The sequence below is a fragment of the Xenopus laevis genome, chromosome 9_10S (assembly GCF_017654675.1).
Source record: "Xenopus laevis strain J_2021 chromosome 9_10S, Xenopus_laevis_v10.1, whole genome shotgun sequence".
Classification (NCBI taxonomy): Eukaryota; Metazoa; Chordata; class Amphibia; order Anura; family Pipidae; genus Xenopus; species Xenopus laevis.
In genome coordinates, this window is record NC_054388.1 from 6,365,731 (window position 1) to 6,383,116 (window position 17,386).

The 17,386-nt window shown below is 41.7% G+C and overlaps 1 protein-coding gene across 1 annotated transcript in view; it reads right to left on the reverse strand.

Moving 5' to 3' along the window:
* Window positions 1-16,242, reverse strand: part of crhr1.2.S (corticotropin releasing hormone receptor 1, gene 2 S homeolog) — a 54,725-nt gene extending 38,483 nt beyond the window's left edge. The window contains 1 exon segment of the mRNA NM_001085580.1: window positions 16,204-16,242. Within this exon segment, the coding sequence (NP_001079049.1) occupies window positions 16,204-16,242 (39 nt within the window).
* Window positions 16,243-17,386: the final 1,144 nt, after the last annotated feature.

Here is a 17,386-nt window from a genome sequence, read left to right on the forward strand (position 1 = left end):
TTGAGAGAATTGATTTGGAATATATCTTTGGATTTTTAATAATATGTTGACCAACCAGTAAAGGATTAGTGCCTTTGTATTTTCATTGGTCAATCAGGCTTCAAAAGGATATTCTGCATGAGTTTATTCAGCCTATGACACATGTACAATAGAAGTGTGAAACGCGTAAGACTGCATTCCTTTTTTACATGTTAATAAATTACTTTGTTTTGATAGTAAGTCTGACCACGTCCTCGACTTGGTTTATATTCTTGGTCATTACCGTTTGCTGAAGGTCTGGTGCCTAGAAAGGGGCAGCCTTAGCAACGCAACAGGCAGGAAAGGAAAAGGTTTTCTGTCAGAAGTTATGGTGGTCAACTCCATTCTGGATGGAGCGCGAAATGGGACAAGGTTTATTTGGACAAATATATGATATTATAGAAGAAGGTGTGGAATACTTCCTGTTTAGGGATGTAGCGAACTGTTCGCCGGCGAACTTGTTCGCGCGAACTTCGACCGTTCGCGTCCGCCTAATGTTCGCGAACGTTTGGGAACGTTCGCATTTTGAGTTCGCGTTCGATTCGAATACAAATCGTTCGACCATTCGACCGCTAAAATCGAACTATTTCCATTCTTTCGAACGATTTCCATTCGTTCGAACGATTTCCATTCGTTCGAACGATTAAAATCCTTCGAACGTTCGATTCGAATGAAAAATCCTTCGAACGTTCGAATCGAACGATTTTAGCGGGTGTTCGAAGTTCGCGAACTGTTCGCGAACGTTCGCATTTTTTGCCGGTGTTCGCGAACGGCGTTCGCGAACACCAAATCGGCAGTTCGCTACATCCCTATTCCTGTTTTGAGGGATTATCCCAGGGGTTATTTATGGTAAAAAAGCCGTCTGGAGATGAGGTGCTATATTATCCTGGATTATCTTTTATCGTCTACAGAGAAATGAGCCCAAGTGTGTCTGGGAAAAAATGACAGTAGAAGGTGGGTTAACGGTGCCACCAGTCCTTCCATACTTTCTTTTTAATGCCAGTATCCCTTGAGCCGTCCAGGAATATTCTAATTCTCCTACCCTGTACATAGTAAACTTATGCATAGGACCTGTGCAATAATGCAATCTTTGCGTCTCCGTTATTTGAATTTAATACAGCCATTCACTTTGAACTCGGTTTAATAAAATGACATCCCAAATAAGAAGCACAACGAGAAAATCTGCTTACCCAGCTTGTAAAAAAAGCCTACATCTAATGTGCTATTAAGAATGAAAGGTTCCACACATTTATCTACAGGGAAGGTCACGTCTGCTAAGAAGAAAGGTGAATATGGAGCCTCGGGCAGCAATATCCCGTTGGGCAGAAAATTGCTTCCAGCATTATATAGAATATCTCAGTTCTTTAGTTACATGCCCTCCCTGCAGAATGTGCAGAATATATGAACCAGTCACCGGGTCCGGTTGTAGACCACTTAGCAAAGTCAGCAGTCAGAACTACTGAATGTTATAGGCATCAGCTTGCTGAATGTATCCTGATCCATGGAAAGCATCAATATAAGAATGGGAGGCCACATGCTGATGGTGTTATTAAGCAGCTTGTACACAGAGCAATGTGGCTGGGCAATTGGTCAACAGCTTAGACCATTGAGCAGTAGTTGTTGAACTTCTCCAGTTCTAGCCCACCCTCTGAGGTCTAACCTTTAGATTAAAACAAAAAATGGAAGAGGAACTCCAGCAGGATAATTGCAAATGATTTATTCCAGGTTGTGGTTACACGACATGTTTTGGGTCAAGTGTACACTTGATAAAGGGTCTTGACCCGAAACGTGTTGTGTAACCACAACCTGGAATAAAGAATTTGCAGTTATCCTGCTGGAGTTCCTCTTCCATTTTTTGTTTTGATTTACTGGTACAGCGGAGTTGATGAACAGCACAGTCGAAGTCGAACACAACACTTTAATCATATTGTAAAGACCACCAACAACGTCTTTTATAGATCTAACCTTTACACAGGGGCCCCACTCAGCTCTTAATTATTTTATTGATATAGGAAGGCATTGGTGCAGCCATTGAGCCAGGCCAACATGTTGACAACCACTGAGCACTGTCCCATTTGAAGTCCCGGGACTATTTGCACTTCTGTTTTCTCCTTAATGCTCTCAAGTACTCTAACAAGGGAAACCCTAACAAGGGAACGGAACAAAGACCTTTCCAACTCAACATTTTTAAACTACAGAACCTGGTATAATTTGGGGTGATTTAAAAATTGCATAACAGGGTGCAAAGGCCAAAAAAGTGAGCCATGTTTTCTTTTGACGCTTGTGCACTGCTTTGCACTTTTTTGTGCTCCAAAATTAGGGATGCACCGAATCCACTATTTTGGATTCGGCCGAACCCCCTGAATCCTTTGCGAAAGATTTGGCCGAATACCGAACCAAATCCTAATTTGCATATGCAAAATATGGGTGGAAGGGGAAACATTTTTTAATTCCTTGTTTTGTGACAAAAAGTCACATGATTTCCTCCCAGTCCCTAATTTGCATATGCAAATTAGGATTCGGTTTTGGTTCGGCCAGGCAGAAGGATTCAGCCGAATCCGAATCCTGCCAAAAAAGGCTGAATCCTTGCCGAATCCCGAACCAAATCCTGGATTTGGTGCATCCCTATCCAAAATGGAAAGTAGAGACCTGCAACTTGTACGTCATTTGGACATGCATTGATGGGCACAGGCTGCAATGGACAGTATTGGATAGGAATAGTAGGACACTAGTGCAGTAATGTAACTAGACGGGGGTGAGCCCTGGTGCGGGAAGTGCAGCCAGCTGGTGGTGCATTTTAGCAAGTGCTTATGGAATAAATATTAGGGAGCACACTTTTGCACCAGGTCTTAGGAAATAACCCCCAGTGTGTCGATGGTTGAAAACCGCCTAAAGGAAACCTGAAACAACCATCAGGTCCAGACGTCTGGTTTTAATCCCCAGGGTTCCCTGGAATTCTTGTAAAATGCTAAGGAGCACATATAGACTCAAGCGCCTTGTGAATAGGGTTAAACCTTGTGTGTGTAAATGAGCCCTGTATTAAGTCACCAGGCCACAAGTCACAGGTTCTCAGCAAAATGGTCTTCACTTAGAGTTAATGCATTCCATAGTGAACACTGTCATTGATTTTAGAAGTCACCTTGGAGTTCCTTAACCAATGCAACAAAGCTTGTTGGCTCCTCAGAGACTATCAGTATCCTTAGTACAGAGCAGGGAGAACAATTTGCCATGTATTTTCACAGTATCCCATATTGCAATCGCTGTGAATTAACATCTATTGTTGGGCCTATTGATTGACAGTTATTTATACCCAGGCTCGTGGCTTATTATATGGAACTGTGTTTTATTGTCTCAGTGATTATTATAGGAAGGTATACTTACAGTTACAGCGCTGTGTGTGGGTCCCAGTGAGGGAATAAGGCTATATTAAGCATCTTGTACTGCATGACTACCATTAACCTGATTGCCGTTTCCAATACTGAGGGGGCTTCAAGGGGTTGTTCACTATTAAAATAACTTTTAGTATGATGTAGATATTGATATTCTGAGCAATTTTTGTGCTTTTTTAGTTATTTAGCTTTTTTGTTCAGCAGCTCTGCAGTCTGCAATTTTAGCAGCTCTCTGGTTGCTAGGGTCTTGTTTACCTTTGCAACCAGGCACTGGTTTAAACGAAAGCCTGGGATATGACTAGGAGAGGGGCTGAGTAGTAACACTAATAATAAAATTGGCATCTTACAGAGCAATAGATTTGCTGGGGTCAGTGACCCCCCATTTGAAAGTTGGAAAGACATAGAACTGGACGGCAAATAATTTGAAAACTATATAAAAAAAATGAAGACAAATTGCAAGTTTGCTAGGAATAGGACATACTAAAAGTGGATAACCGTTCATTTAAACTTCCCTGACTACTATAAGGAAAATGTAGAAAAAGGACATATTATATTGACCGGGACTGCTGTCTCAGGGCCCCCTCCAGTTCCCCCACCCCTGCTGCAAAGCCCCCTCTGGGCCCCTGACCCTGCCACCTAACACTCGCCCACCATTCTTTGTGCACCTTTTTTTAATTGGGCAATGGGTAACTGGGGCAGTGGTGACAGGTTTGGGCTGGGACTGGGTCTGGGCTCACGAGAGCTGGAGCCAACTGAATTTCTTACTGGAGTCTGGGCCAGCGGGCCCACAAAAGTCGGGGCCCACAGGGTCCAACCCTGATAAAGATATTGAATCCCTCTGCATTGGATCTGCTCCAGTTCTGTCTCAATAAATATCCCCCGGTGAGTCCAACACTCTGCAGTATTGGCTTACTCACACATTATTAGGAGTTGCCCCTCCAAGGAGACTGGGTGGGTGGGATACTTTATCAAAGACTGTGAAGAGGAGGGAATGAATAAAAATAAATGTAACCTTATTGACCAATGGGCTGCAAAGTTCTAAGTTCAAGAAATAGTTTAATTTAACCCTCTCCGAAAATCCAACTTGCACCCAATTGTTTTTAAAGAGCAAGAGCCATTGAATCTGCATTGACTCATTGGGTGCAAATGCAGTAGATGCAGTTTGGGAGAGTGGCTTCAATGACATTAGGATTATGAAAAGAAATGCAGGATTATGGGTAAAAAACATGGCTTTTTCCATCTGAAAATGCACTTTGCAGACTGTACAGGTATGGGACCTTTACAAAGAACTTTGTTGAAACGATATCCACCTGTGTTGCTGCTCTCTTTCCTTTTTCCAGCCAGACCAATGTAATACCTAAGATAAAGAGGGATAGGATGGAGCACACATTCTGCAGGCTCTGCTGCTACTTTATTTGATCACAACGTGATTCGGATCGCATTTATCCACTTGAAAAAGGATCCATGTGATCCGTAACATGTTGTGATCAAATAAAGTAGCAGCCGAGCCTGCAGATTGTGTGCTCCATCCTATCCCTCTTTATCTTAAGTATTATATCTTTAGGGTGGTCCGGACCAACCGGGGCTGCCGCATCATGGGGGCTTTCCATCATTAAAATGGAGTCTATAGAAGATGGCCTTCCTGTAATAATTTGTTTCTGGATAACAGATCCCATACCTGTACTTACATTGCAAAATGGCCCCTTACATTTTACCCATGAATTAAATTGTAATTAAACTACCACAAGCCACTGTGCGAAATCTTTGCCCGAGTGCAGGAACATTCTGACCCTCACATGGATGAAACATTGGGGTACAATGATATGCCCCTTGATTGTCTCAATTGGTGAATGGTGGGTGTATATAGAGGGGCTCCTCTGAAATTTCTAGGGCCCATTTGAGAACATAATTTCCATGGATCATTCTAGCTAGTGCTGCCACCTGTCCAGAGCCAAAAAACAAATACACAATCACAAGGGATTTATGGCTGGTGCTTTGCCATATGTACCATGTTAACCCCAAGGCTGTGCCTGCTCATAGGACTATTAATGGCTACAATGTCCAAATCTGCTATGATACATATCCTCCGTCCTGGTGGAAAAGAACTTACTCGGAAAGCATTGAAGTGAAGGGTTAATTGAATAGTTTGTCCCTTAACATACTCATGAGGGAAGAACAAGTTGCCCTCACATCCCCCCATGGCTTTCTTATTCATGGGGACAACTAATTAGGAGGAGGCATTCCTTTTTGATTAGGCAGAAAATCTATCACCCAGCAAAGTATTCCTACGAGGGTTCTGAGTCGGGACAGATAATGTCAGGAGAGGGGCAGAGGGATCGCAAGGGCTAACGCTTACCAGATTGTAATTGTTTAACTGTTTGGAAGCATCAGGACCAGGAATGTCACCTCCTACAATTAAACGACTAAAGCTGGCCATAGATGCAAAGATCCGATTGTACGAAACATCGTACGATCGGACTTCCCCATCTCCCGACCTGCCACTAACCATTCCGATCAAATAACGTACAAAAGAACAGCTCAGCCGATGTTCTGCCCCTGACAGAAATCGTACGAAAGTTACATCTGACAAAACTGGTGACAGTCTCCCACTGAATATCGTACCCAGGGGTGCTTCGCCAATGAGACGAGTTGAGGCTGTCCCCTCAGGCGGCAGCACCCCACTAGGTACCAGGGGCAGCAAAAATGCTGCTCCTGGTACTTTAAGAGTGAATTCCCGGGGGAGGGGGGGGGCAGCAGCAATTGCTGCTGCCTCAGGCGGCAGAGGGGCCAGGATCGCCCCTGATCGTACCATCGACAAGACACGCAGAGATATTATCGGCAGCCGACAGAAATCTTTTCACCTGTCCAATCGACCAAACGACCGAAATTCGCCGGACGAAAAATGACGGGACTCTCCACACACGACCCAAAAATCTTACTAATCCTCGATTCGTACGATCAGATCTTTGCGTCTATGGCCAGCTTAAGTCATTGGCTTTTATTGGGCATGAATGGCGGAATTTTAGTCTGTAGTTCTAGAATCCAAGTATATACAAAAAGGGCCACTTTCTTGTACATTTGCAGAAATTTATGAGGCCACCAGGGCTTACTCCAAGGGCCCCCAAAACCCCAACTGGGGCACCCACCGCCAGCCCCTTCCTTTCACCATTGGACACACCTTATACTTTCACAGTGATCGGGGAGCGACAGCGGATGGCAGATGGGGATCGGGTCTGGCTCATGGCGGCCGGGCCCATTGGGTTTTTCCCTGTTGTCTCGCCAGTCCAGTCTGATCCTGTACATTTGTGAAAATATTATGAGACTAATTTATAACAATATTTTTCTATTTACAAGCACTAATTAAAAAAATATATATACTGAATACAAAGACATTTTTATAGGGTTGGAACTATGGGTAGGCAGCAAGGGACAGTAGTTACTTTACACAGGGTGGGTTTCAGAACAGAACCACATACAGTACAAAACTACTTTTTTTAGCCTTCCCAGATGATATCCGAGATAACCCTGATCCGATATCGAGAGCAGACATCATCTTTTGGCCCCACCCACAGATCAATAGACTGCCAATGTGGTTGAGATTCTGTCTATAAGACCCTTTTAGGATCACTCCAATTATCATGTACCCTCAAGGTACTAGTGCCATATTGTTATTGATTCCAGTGCCCAATCAGACCCTTGGATGAACCATGTAACACAATAAAACAGCACACAACCCAACCAGTCGCATGAAAGTCATAGACTCTCACTCCCCTTAATGCAAAACTAAAAACTGTGCCGCGGCACTTCAATCCCAGGTGCATAAAAGAGTTTAAAAATGATAGATTCCCGTTTATTTCTGAAGCACACAGTCTTTATTTTAATTGGTGAGTGGTATATTTTTATTTCCAGGCCTCTGATACTCATTGGGAGTGTATGGAGCTAAGGCAAAACCCTGGGACATTAGAGATGATTGATACTAATAGAAATACTTGCGATGCAATGCAGGAGCCAGCGGTGCCAGCCTTGTCTGTGTGCCATTTGCTTACACTGCATTTCTGCCGCACTCAAAGAGACAGTGCCAGCTTGCACATCATATTAATATGCAGTCGTGAACATAAAGCATCATGGGAAATTACACATTAATGCCGCATTATAGGAGTCATTATCAGTTCCAGGTGCATGCAAAATATCATCTATGAACATGCTACTCATACTTAGCACCCTGTGTCCAGAGGCATTTACTTTAGTGCCTTATGAATGTTACTTGCTCTCCATTTACTATCAGGTGTAAGTCTTTTACCATCATGGCACAGCTATCTTCCCCACTATATCAATGAGAAGTGTCCCAACTTATCTGTGGCCCGTAGCATATCCAGAACTGCAGAGCTCCAAACTGGTCCAAACTAGTCCTGCTCACCAGTTGCCGAGATCCAAGCTGGGACTTAAAGTGATGTGGCCAAAGATGGTGGGCAGCTCTACTGTTCTGGATGATTATTGGGCATAGTTAACCCGGGGCAAGTGTCATCTCCAGGGCTGTGTGCTGGTACTAAAATTAAAAATTTGCAGAGGGAGTAACTATTTGCACCTTGTAGTAAACAGAGAGCAAGCAAGTAAGGGGAGACATATATTGGGCCTTTGAGACTAGTATACAGTTTTTAGGTGCTGAAAGGCATGACTGTAAACACAAGGTTCTGTAATAGATGTTACAGGGTACAGGGCTCCCTTGATATTAAGGGCAGAATGGCCTGGGCACTGAGGTCAGGGATACTGTACATTCACTTTAATATTTGAATGTGAATCAAGCAAAAGACAAAATACACCCGTTCCACTAACTCAGTCCTCTGAGGCTTTGTAGGGTCACTGTGTAAGGAAAGTGGGGTTATTTAGTCTCTCTCACTCTTCCAGGTTTCCTCTCTGCATTGTGGGATACTTACCATGCCAACAGCATAGATCAACATTTGAACAGGCAGGGAAGGGGGGGGGAGCAGTACTAAAAATATTTTCTCTTCCGCAACAGTGACCTTGCAGAGTCTACAAAGGAGGAGTTAGTGTATTTATGGTCCATGATGTTATTAATAATATTAATACTATGTTGACAGGAATATATTGTACCTTTGGATGCTCTTTATTTACAGCCATAAGGAAAGGGCAGCAGAACTAAGTGATGCTAAAAATGAGCAAAAGAAAAATGCATGACCCAGAAAACCTCTGTCATTAAGATAATAAGACAAGCTGGCCAACCGGTGACAGTCTGCCCTACAGAGCAAGGCACACAAGTCAGTGCCAACGGAGAACAGTGATATCAAAGTACATTGTGACTTACATGACTATGATAAAGCAATAACGCCCATGCAATGACTTGAGCCTTATGTTAGAGCTCAGAAAGACACGCTACAAAATGCTTTCTACCTTGTTCTGCCATCTTTCCTTTCCTTTTCCATTCTGTCTTGTTTTCTTCTTCTTATTCCTATTAAGCCCATTTTCTACTGCCACTTTTATGTCTTTAGGCATCCTTTACCAACTATGGGCAAAATTCAGGACAATGTTTAGTTTTTTATGTCTTTTGTCAGAATCTTAATGTCATTGCACCTCTCAAATCTATAATTTACTTGTAGGCACCGTTTACTGATTTCTCTTGGCCTGCACAGAAAACGACCCATACATGTATTAATACAGCCTTTGTATTAAAAGTCACAAAAGCACCTTCACCACAACATAGAAATACCAAGACATATGATAAAGCAGGTTAATACGGTTGAATAATTACCAACAATGGTTTAATAAGGTTTAACAAGTACCAAGTATGGTCATTCCTGTTGATAAATAGGTCAATAATGAGAATAATGGGAAGAAAAAGGCCTCTTTGGCTCTTCAGAAATAAGTCTTTGATGGCCTCCTCAAATGTCAATGTTGACTTGTTTGCCAGTAGGTGTTGAGATATGTTCAATGAGCTAATTCAATGGAGCTAAAATAGAATTCTATAGAGAATTTCAATAATTCGAAGTATTTGATGAATAAATAAAAATGGCCTAGCATCATTATCATAGGACTTTACTATCTTCTACTCCCTGATTCTTTGAATCCTACACATGCAGTATAAAGATGCTGTCCTTTCAAACAATGGTTATGATAGTACTCTTGAGACCACTTCCATGTTATGGGAAGCGTTAGCTTGACTTATTTGGTACTACACTGCATGCTTCAGACAAGATATTCTCCTTATACATCACTAAGCACACTGCCTTCAGCAGGAACCCTTCAACAACATTACAATCTTACAAGCCTGTGTCAAGCTCTCCTTTGCTTTATGTACTTTATGTACATGGGCAATGAGCCTCAATTCAAGTCCACTGAGTACATATTTATTTGCAGAAATCAGCACAACAGAAAATAGCTTTGATCAGCAAAAACATGAGAGATTCAGATCACGTGTAAGTCCATCATTTGAACACAGCGGGTATGTTATTATACACAGGGTACAGTACTGAATTTGCTGAATTTTTCAACAAGCAATCTGACATTCTCTGCTGTGTTGTGTCTGCTCATAATTCTTGTTATTGTTTATTCATAATGCTTCAAGCATTTGTTGTAGCACCATACAATTATAGTGGATCTGTCACAAAGCACCAACAACAGTAGCATTGTAGAATAGTAGCGGGGCAAGGAAACCTATTGTAAAGCATGAATCACTAGTATGAGCCCAATGAACTATATTTTAAAGCATGAAGAGCTTCTCATAGCACCAAATCATAGTAGAAGCACAATTAAATGTATCATAAAACATGAAACACTTCTCATAGCACCAGGTCATAGGAGCCCAAGAGAGTCTATCGTAAAGCACGAGGAGCGTCTCAAAGCTGAAGCAAGCAGTCTTCCTTTGTTCCTCAAGCCTCTCCATAAAGCTAATGTTGTTTGGAGGGATCGGCATCTCTCCCTATAGTATAACAACCAGGAAAATACCAAACACTAAATGCAGGTGTAGCAGGGAGATCCCCTACTCAATTTAACGTTTTGGGGGTGTGCCCCTTTGTCAGACAGCGTCTCAAAGGCAAGCCCAAAGGAATCTATCATAAAGTATGAAAAATGTGACAATTGTAGGAGCCCAATTTAATCTATCATAAAGTATTAAGAACATGACAATAGTAGGGACACAGTGGAATCTATCATAAAGTATGAAGAATGTGACAATTGTAGGCTCTCATTGGAATCTATCATGTATGAAGAACTTGACAATAGTAGGGGCACATTAGAATCTATCATAAAGTACAAGGAACATGATAATAATAGAAGCCTAATGAACTTTATCATAAAGAAAAAGAATGTGACAATAGTAGGGGCACATTGGAATCTGTCTTAAAGTATGAAGAACATGATTATTAAAGGCACTCAATGGAATCTATCATAAAGAATGAAGAATATGACAATAGTTGGGGCACATTGGAATCTATCATAAAATATGAAGAACATGACAATAGTAGGGACACATTGGAATCTATCATAAAGTATGAAGAATGTGACAATTATAGGTGCTCAATGGAATCTATCATAAAGTATGAAGAACATGATTATTGTAGGGACACATTAGAATCGATCATAAAGTATGAAGAACGTGACGTTAGTAGGAGGCCAACCTAATTTATCACAAAGTATGAAGAAAATGACAATACTAGAGACACAGAGTCTATCATAAAGTATGAAGAACATGACAATAGTAGGGGCACCTTGGAATTTATCATAAAGAATGAAGAACATGACAATAGTAAGGGTACATTGGAATCTATCACAAAGTATGAAGAACATGACAATAGTAGAGACACAACAGAATCTATCATAAAGTATGAAGAAAATGACGTTAATAGGAGCCCAACGGAATCTATCATAAAGTATGAAGAACATGACAATAGTAGGGGCATATTGGAATCTATCATAAAGTATGAAGAACATGAAACTGTATAATAAAGCGTGAAGAGCTTCTCAATGTGTCACATAGTACTAGGGGCAGATGGAAATCTATGATAGAACCTAAAGCTCCTCTCATAGCACCACATAATAGTAGAACTGGGGAACCTACCACAAAGGATAAAGTATAATGTAATAGTAGCAGCATGAAGGAATCTATAGTAAACGCTGAAGCACAAGAGAACATGTTATAAAGCACCTAGTACTTCTAGCAGAAATCTAACTTACCACGAGAGCACAGTAATGGGAATTCTCCTGTAAATAAACTTTTATTTTAATAAAATGAAGTCTGTTACAGCTGCCCCAAGCCAGCCGCAGAAAAAAGGCACAAGGCAAAGCTTTAATCCACCACAAACTGAGGAGTTAAACACTTTTCAAATTAGGTTATTAGCAAACAGATGTTTTCTGTAATTAGACTGACAATATCTCTCCAGCAGAGACAGCGGAAAGACCCATTCGCCTGCATCACATAATTCTACAGTGATGGTGAGAATATTCTTCAACTGTCTGAGCAGTCTATATATATATATATATATTTATATATATATATATATATATATATATATATATATATATATATATATATATATATATATATATATATAATACACAAAAGCCATGAATATCCTGTAAATTATATCCTTATAAACGGTGAGTAGTGATGTCATCAGTTATAAACGGTGAGTAGTGATGTCATTTCTGTCACATGACTCACTAAAATTTGTGTATTATAATAAATAAAGTACCCCCAGTTGTAAAATATGAGGATATTAGAAGTTACCTCGGAGTTCCATGACCTGTATAAAAACACTCGGCCTTCGGCCTCGTACTTTTATATGGTCATGAAACTCCTCAGTAACTAATAATATCCTTATATTTTACAAGAGGGGGTACTTTATTCACTATATATTATCCAGTTCGGTTTTCCTTTTTTTTAATTCTTAAATGCATTCAACTACAAAACCAAATGACTTCCAGGCCATCTCCACCAGATTTCCATCAGTTTTAATACACTTGGCCTGGTACATAATCTATGGATTACAGAGTAGGTATATCCTACTGAATGTATTCATGTGGAGGGGAATGAGAGAAGTTTAGTGCACTGAAGGGATTAGCAACACACAACCACCTTACTCCAGAGATGGTGCCTATAGTAACAGTGGATAATAGTCTATGGGAAAGGAGCGTGACTGTGGGATAACAGGTATAGTAGGGAGAGATGGTGTCTATAGTAACAGTGGGATAATAGTCTCTGGGAAGGGAGTGTGACTGTGGGATAGCAGGTATAGTAGGGAGAGATGGTGCCTATAGTAACAGTGGATAATAGTCTCTGGGAAGGGAGTGTGACTGTGGGATAGCAGGTATAGTAGGGAGAGATGGTGCCTATAGTAACAGTGGATAATAGTCTCTGGGAAGGGAGTGTGACTGTGGGATAACAGGTATAGTAGGGAGAGATGGTGTCTATAGTAACAGTGGGATAATAGTCTCTGGTAAGGGAGAGTGACTGTGGGATAGCAGGTATAGTAGGGAGAGATGGTGTCTATAGTAACAGTGGATAATAGTCTCTGGGAAGGGAGTGTGACTGTGGGATAGTAAGTATAGTAGGGAGAGATGGTGCCTATAGTAACAGTGGATAATAGTCTCTAGGAAGGGAGTGTGACTGTGGGATAGCAGGTATAGTAGGGAGAGATGGTGTCTATAGTAACAGTGGGATAATAGTCTCTGGGAAGGGAGTGTGACTGTGGGATAGCAGGTATAGTAGGGAGAGATGGTGCCTATAGTAACAGTGGATAATAGTCTCTGGGAAGGGAGTGTGACTGTGGGATAGCAGGTATAGTAGGGAGAGATGGTGTCTATAGTAACAGTAGATAATAGTCTCTGGGAAGGGAGTGTGACTGTGGGATAGCAGGTATAGTAGGGAGAGATGGTGCCTATAGTAACAGTGGGATAATAGTCTCTTGGAATGGAGAATGGCGATGGTATAGCAGGTATAGTAGGAAGGGATGGTGCATATAGCAAAAAATGTGTATAGTAACCTCAATAGGGATACTGTGGGATATCATATATAACAGCAGTTCTTTAAATCAGTCCTTCAATAACTATAATTATATTTTACGCTCCCCACAAAATCTGTTAAATCATATTGGATTTTCAATGGATCAGTTCTCCGAACAGCCTTTATTAAATTTTTCTTATCATTTCTGAGATACCTTGTGTTTCTTAATGTGCCGCCACAGTCTTACAGTTAATGACCTTCACTCCTCTGAACAAAAAAAAAAATAAAAGTAGTATCTCAGCATATGGGAAGCCCAGTTACATTTCAGACAATGACTCCTGCAATTAGCCAGGAACAGACAGTGTAAGTTATTGGGTTGCACCTGGATAAAAAAGGCTGCAGGAGCTCAGTCACATAACCACTTGCTCTCAGATGTATAACTAGTAGTTGGCTGCACTGCACCCAGTTAATGTATATGGAAGGCAATTAGAAATATTGGCTTTTATCTAATTGCCTTGTGTTCTTTTGTACAGATTGTATCTGTGCAGAATCTAAGTAGCACCTGTGACTGGAGCCCTTTGTTCTTTCCAGTGGAGCACAGTTACTAAGGGTAACAGCCAGCATTGGACTGGGGTCCCGGGGCCCCCCAGCGCAACCCCCTATGGGCCCCCCGCTCTTACCTATCCCATCAAGGGCAAGGACCGGGGAGAAGAAGGAAGGTTGGGCCAGCAACCGGGCCAGGGAAGGAGGTAGGTAGAGAGGCAGTACTTCATGTAGGCAGTGGGTCTGGGCCAGTTGGGCCCATGAGAGCCGGGGCCCACCAGGTTAGTTCTCGTTGCCCCGCCAGCCCAGTCCAACTCTGGTGACTACACAGGAGAGCTATTTACTCCACCTATTGCCTAAACTGGGTTGTAATTGCTTTTCTTTACTGGAGAACAAATAGAGTTGCTAGGAGTTGTGCATCTGGCAACACACAGTCACACCCTTTCCCCCAACGTGCCATGGATGCCGAGTGTGCCAGATGCATTTTTCTATATGATGCACAAGATCAACAGAGGTCTCCCAAAATAGTGGTGTAGCTTTATTATACATATCATTATCATGAACACATATCGATAAAGCGGCAACATATTCCACAGCGTTGTACAGTAGGAGATGGTACCCATCAAACATACAATTTACATACAAAAGTTTATCACTTCTTTAACACATCCTGAATCTGCCCATTCCCAAACCTTGTGTTTCATGCTCCCTTCTCCATTTAGATTGTAAGCTCTAATTAACAGGGGCCTTTCTACCCCCTGTATAAATCAGAATCTGTATTATACGCAGAGTGGGTGGGGTTTGTGTGTTATACACAGAGCAGGAGTGGGAGCTTCAGAATTATACACAGAACAGGGGATAGTATATATGTTATTATGTTATTCACAGGGCAGGGTGTGTGTGTTTATTATACACAGAACAAGGGTATTATTCCCAGGGCAGGGGGAGTATATATTATACACAGAGCAGGGTGTATCTGTATTATACACAGAGCAGGGGTAAATCTGTATTATACACAGAGCAGGGGTATATCTGTATTATACACAGAGTAGGGGTGTATCTGTATTATACACAGAGCAGGGGTATATCTATATTATACACAGAGTAGGGGTATATCTGTATTATACACAGAGTAGGGGTATATCTATATTATACACAGAGTAGGGATATATCTGTATTATACACAGAGTAGGGGTATATCTGTATTATACACAGAGTAGGGATATATCTGTATTATAGACAGAGTAGGGGTATATCTGTATTATACACAGAGTAGGGGTATATCTATATTATACACAGAGTAGGGATATATCTGTATTATACACAGAGTAGGGGTATATCTGTATTATACACAGAGCAGGGGTATATCTGTATTATACACAGAGCAGAGGTATATCTGTATTATACACAGAGCAGGTGTATATCTGTATTATACACAGAGCAGGGGTATATCTGTATTATAGACAGAGCAGGGGTATATCTGTATTCTACACAGAGCAGGAACATATCTGTATTATACACAGAGCAGGTGAGGTGTCTCTATCATAATGACATGCAATAAAATAGTAACATATAAATATTATTGGAATTGTTAAGAGTTTTCTGGTTGGAACTGAGAATTCCCAGTACAAGGAATGAAAGGAAAGTGGGCTAGGGGTGCTTGCATGGAGCCCTGGGGATATAATAGCAAAACTTTAGGGGCTAAAATGAATTACATGGAGGAGTTTATGAGTGAAGAAATAGAGTGTAAGGCTGTGAAGGAATGCTGGGAGCTGTAGTATAACAGTCAGAGGCAGCAGATCAGACAGCCCTAATAATCAATAGGAGAGCAAACTTTCCTTCTAAATACAATTTCCCCCCTATGAGACCCCACAAAGGGCTCAGGTTGGTGGCACCTGCTTGTACTGCTCTGTACTGTATAGAAACCATTCCAAATGCTCTTTTTTTAGTTATGGACATTTTGGGGCTCAGTAGACATTACACCTGCCTCGCACACAAGGTACCAACCCACAGAGACCATCACAGTCCTCTGCCCTATCACCTCTATGGCATCACAGACAACTTCAGATTCTAATTACTAGAATTCCAGATTTTCCTCATATAAAAAAAAGTTCATTCATTTCCCTTAATTATACCCAATAAAACAAGTGTTGCCTCTTTGGCTTAACTCCTTGTATCGTGGGCTTTCAAAGGGTTAATCCTATCACATGGCAAGGGTGCAGTCAGCTGGATCTGCCTGTGCTCCTGGGCTGATCATTGATACAATGCAAGACACACACACACACATACGGTTCCTACCTGCACCAGTAGTAGACATGGAGTTTTGGCCAACAACATCCTGCTATTGAGAGGTTGATGGCAGCAGCCGGCTTCACAGATGGTGCCCAGTCAAATCTCAGAGGAGGAGGCAGTGATGCTCCCCTGGGACACTGGATGCTTTTTTAATCCATGGACAGAGTCAAGAGTGGCAGCCAGATCCAAACTCGGGGCATGGGGAGGGTTGCGGAGAGGCAGGCAGAGGTGCAGGTGTGTTGGTGCAGGGGTTGGCAGAGGATGGGATAAGTGGATGGGTATCTAAAAGAGTCAGGCACTGTGGGTGGGCTGGTTGATGTTGCAGGTGGATGTATTAGTTTCTATCCCCTTCCCTTGGATTCCCTATGAGTCTCTCTTCTCAGTCTTTTCCCTTGTTCCCAGCAATGTTCCCAGCAATGTTTCTTTGACCTTCTGTCTAACCTCCCTCTTCTACATAACTCAATATCTCTAGTCTCTCTTCCATCTCCCTCTCCTGTGCCTTTTTCCCTTCCCCTACTGTCTACCTCTCTTCTTTCATCAGTTTTCCCCTCTCCTTTCTTTTGTGCATCTATTCCTCTGCCTCTTCTCTCTTTGCAACCCTCCCCTCCTCCTCTCTGCCTCCTTCTCCCTCCCTCTGTCTCCTACTCTCCCAAGGAACGGAGCCAGTCTTCTTCTCTCCTCCTTCTGCCGGCTCTTCCTTCTCTAATTCTCACCCTTCAGGATGATAAAATACCTAAAATGAAGAAAAAAAGACAAAAATAACTTGCCATTAGCCCAAAGTTTTGATGGGGGGGGGGCGATCATTTGGCTATACACCATTAGAGCACCATGAATTCATCCATTAATCCCTTTAACAGGACTGGAAAGTTGATCATTGATCATTTTTTTATGTACTACTCTCGATACTCTCCTGCTTTCTATCCTTGTCCCCTGCCTCCAAATCCCTCAGTTCTGGCTTTTATACAGAGAGCTGACAATTTCCACAACTTTATCTTATATTGAACATTTTTTACTAGACCCCTTTAAATCAAATTTTGGAAAAACATTGTTTACAAAGCGCTGATGTATTCCACAGAGGTTACACATCAGTGTCTGTTCCACTGGAGCTTACAATCTAAGCATCACATTTTCATAGATAATGTTATAAAACCCTGTTATAGTGTTATAGGTCGCTCTAAGATGTTCAAAA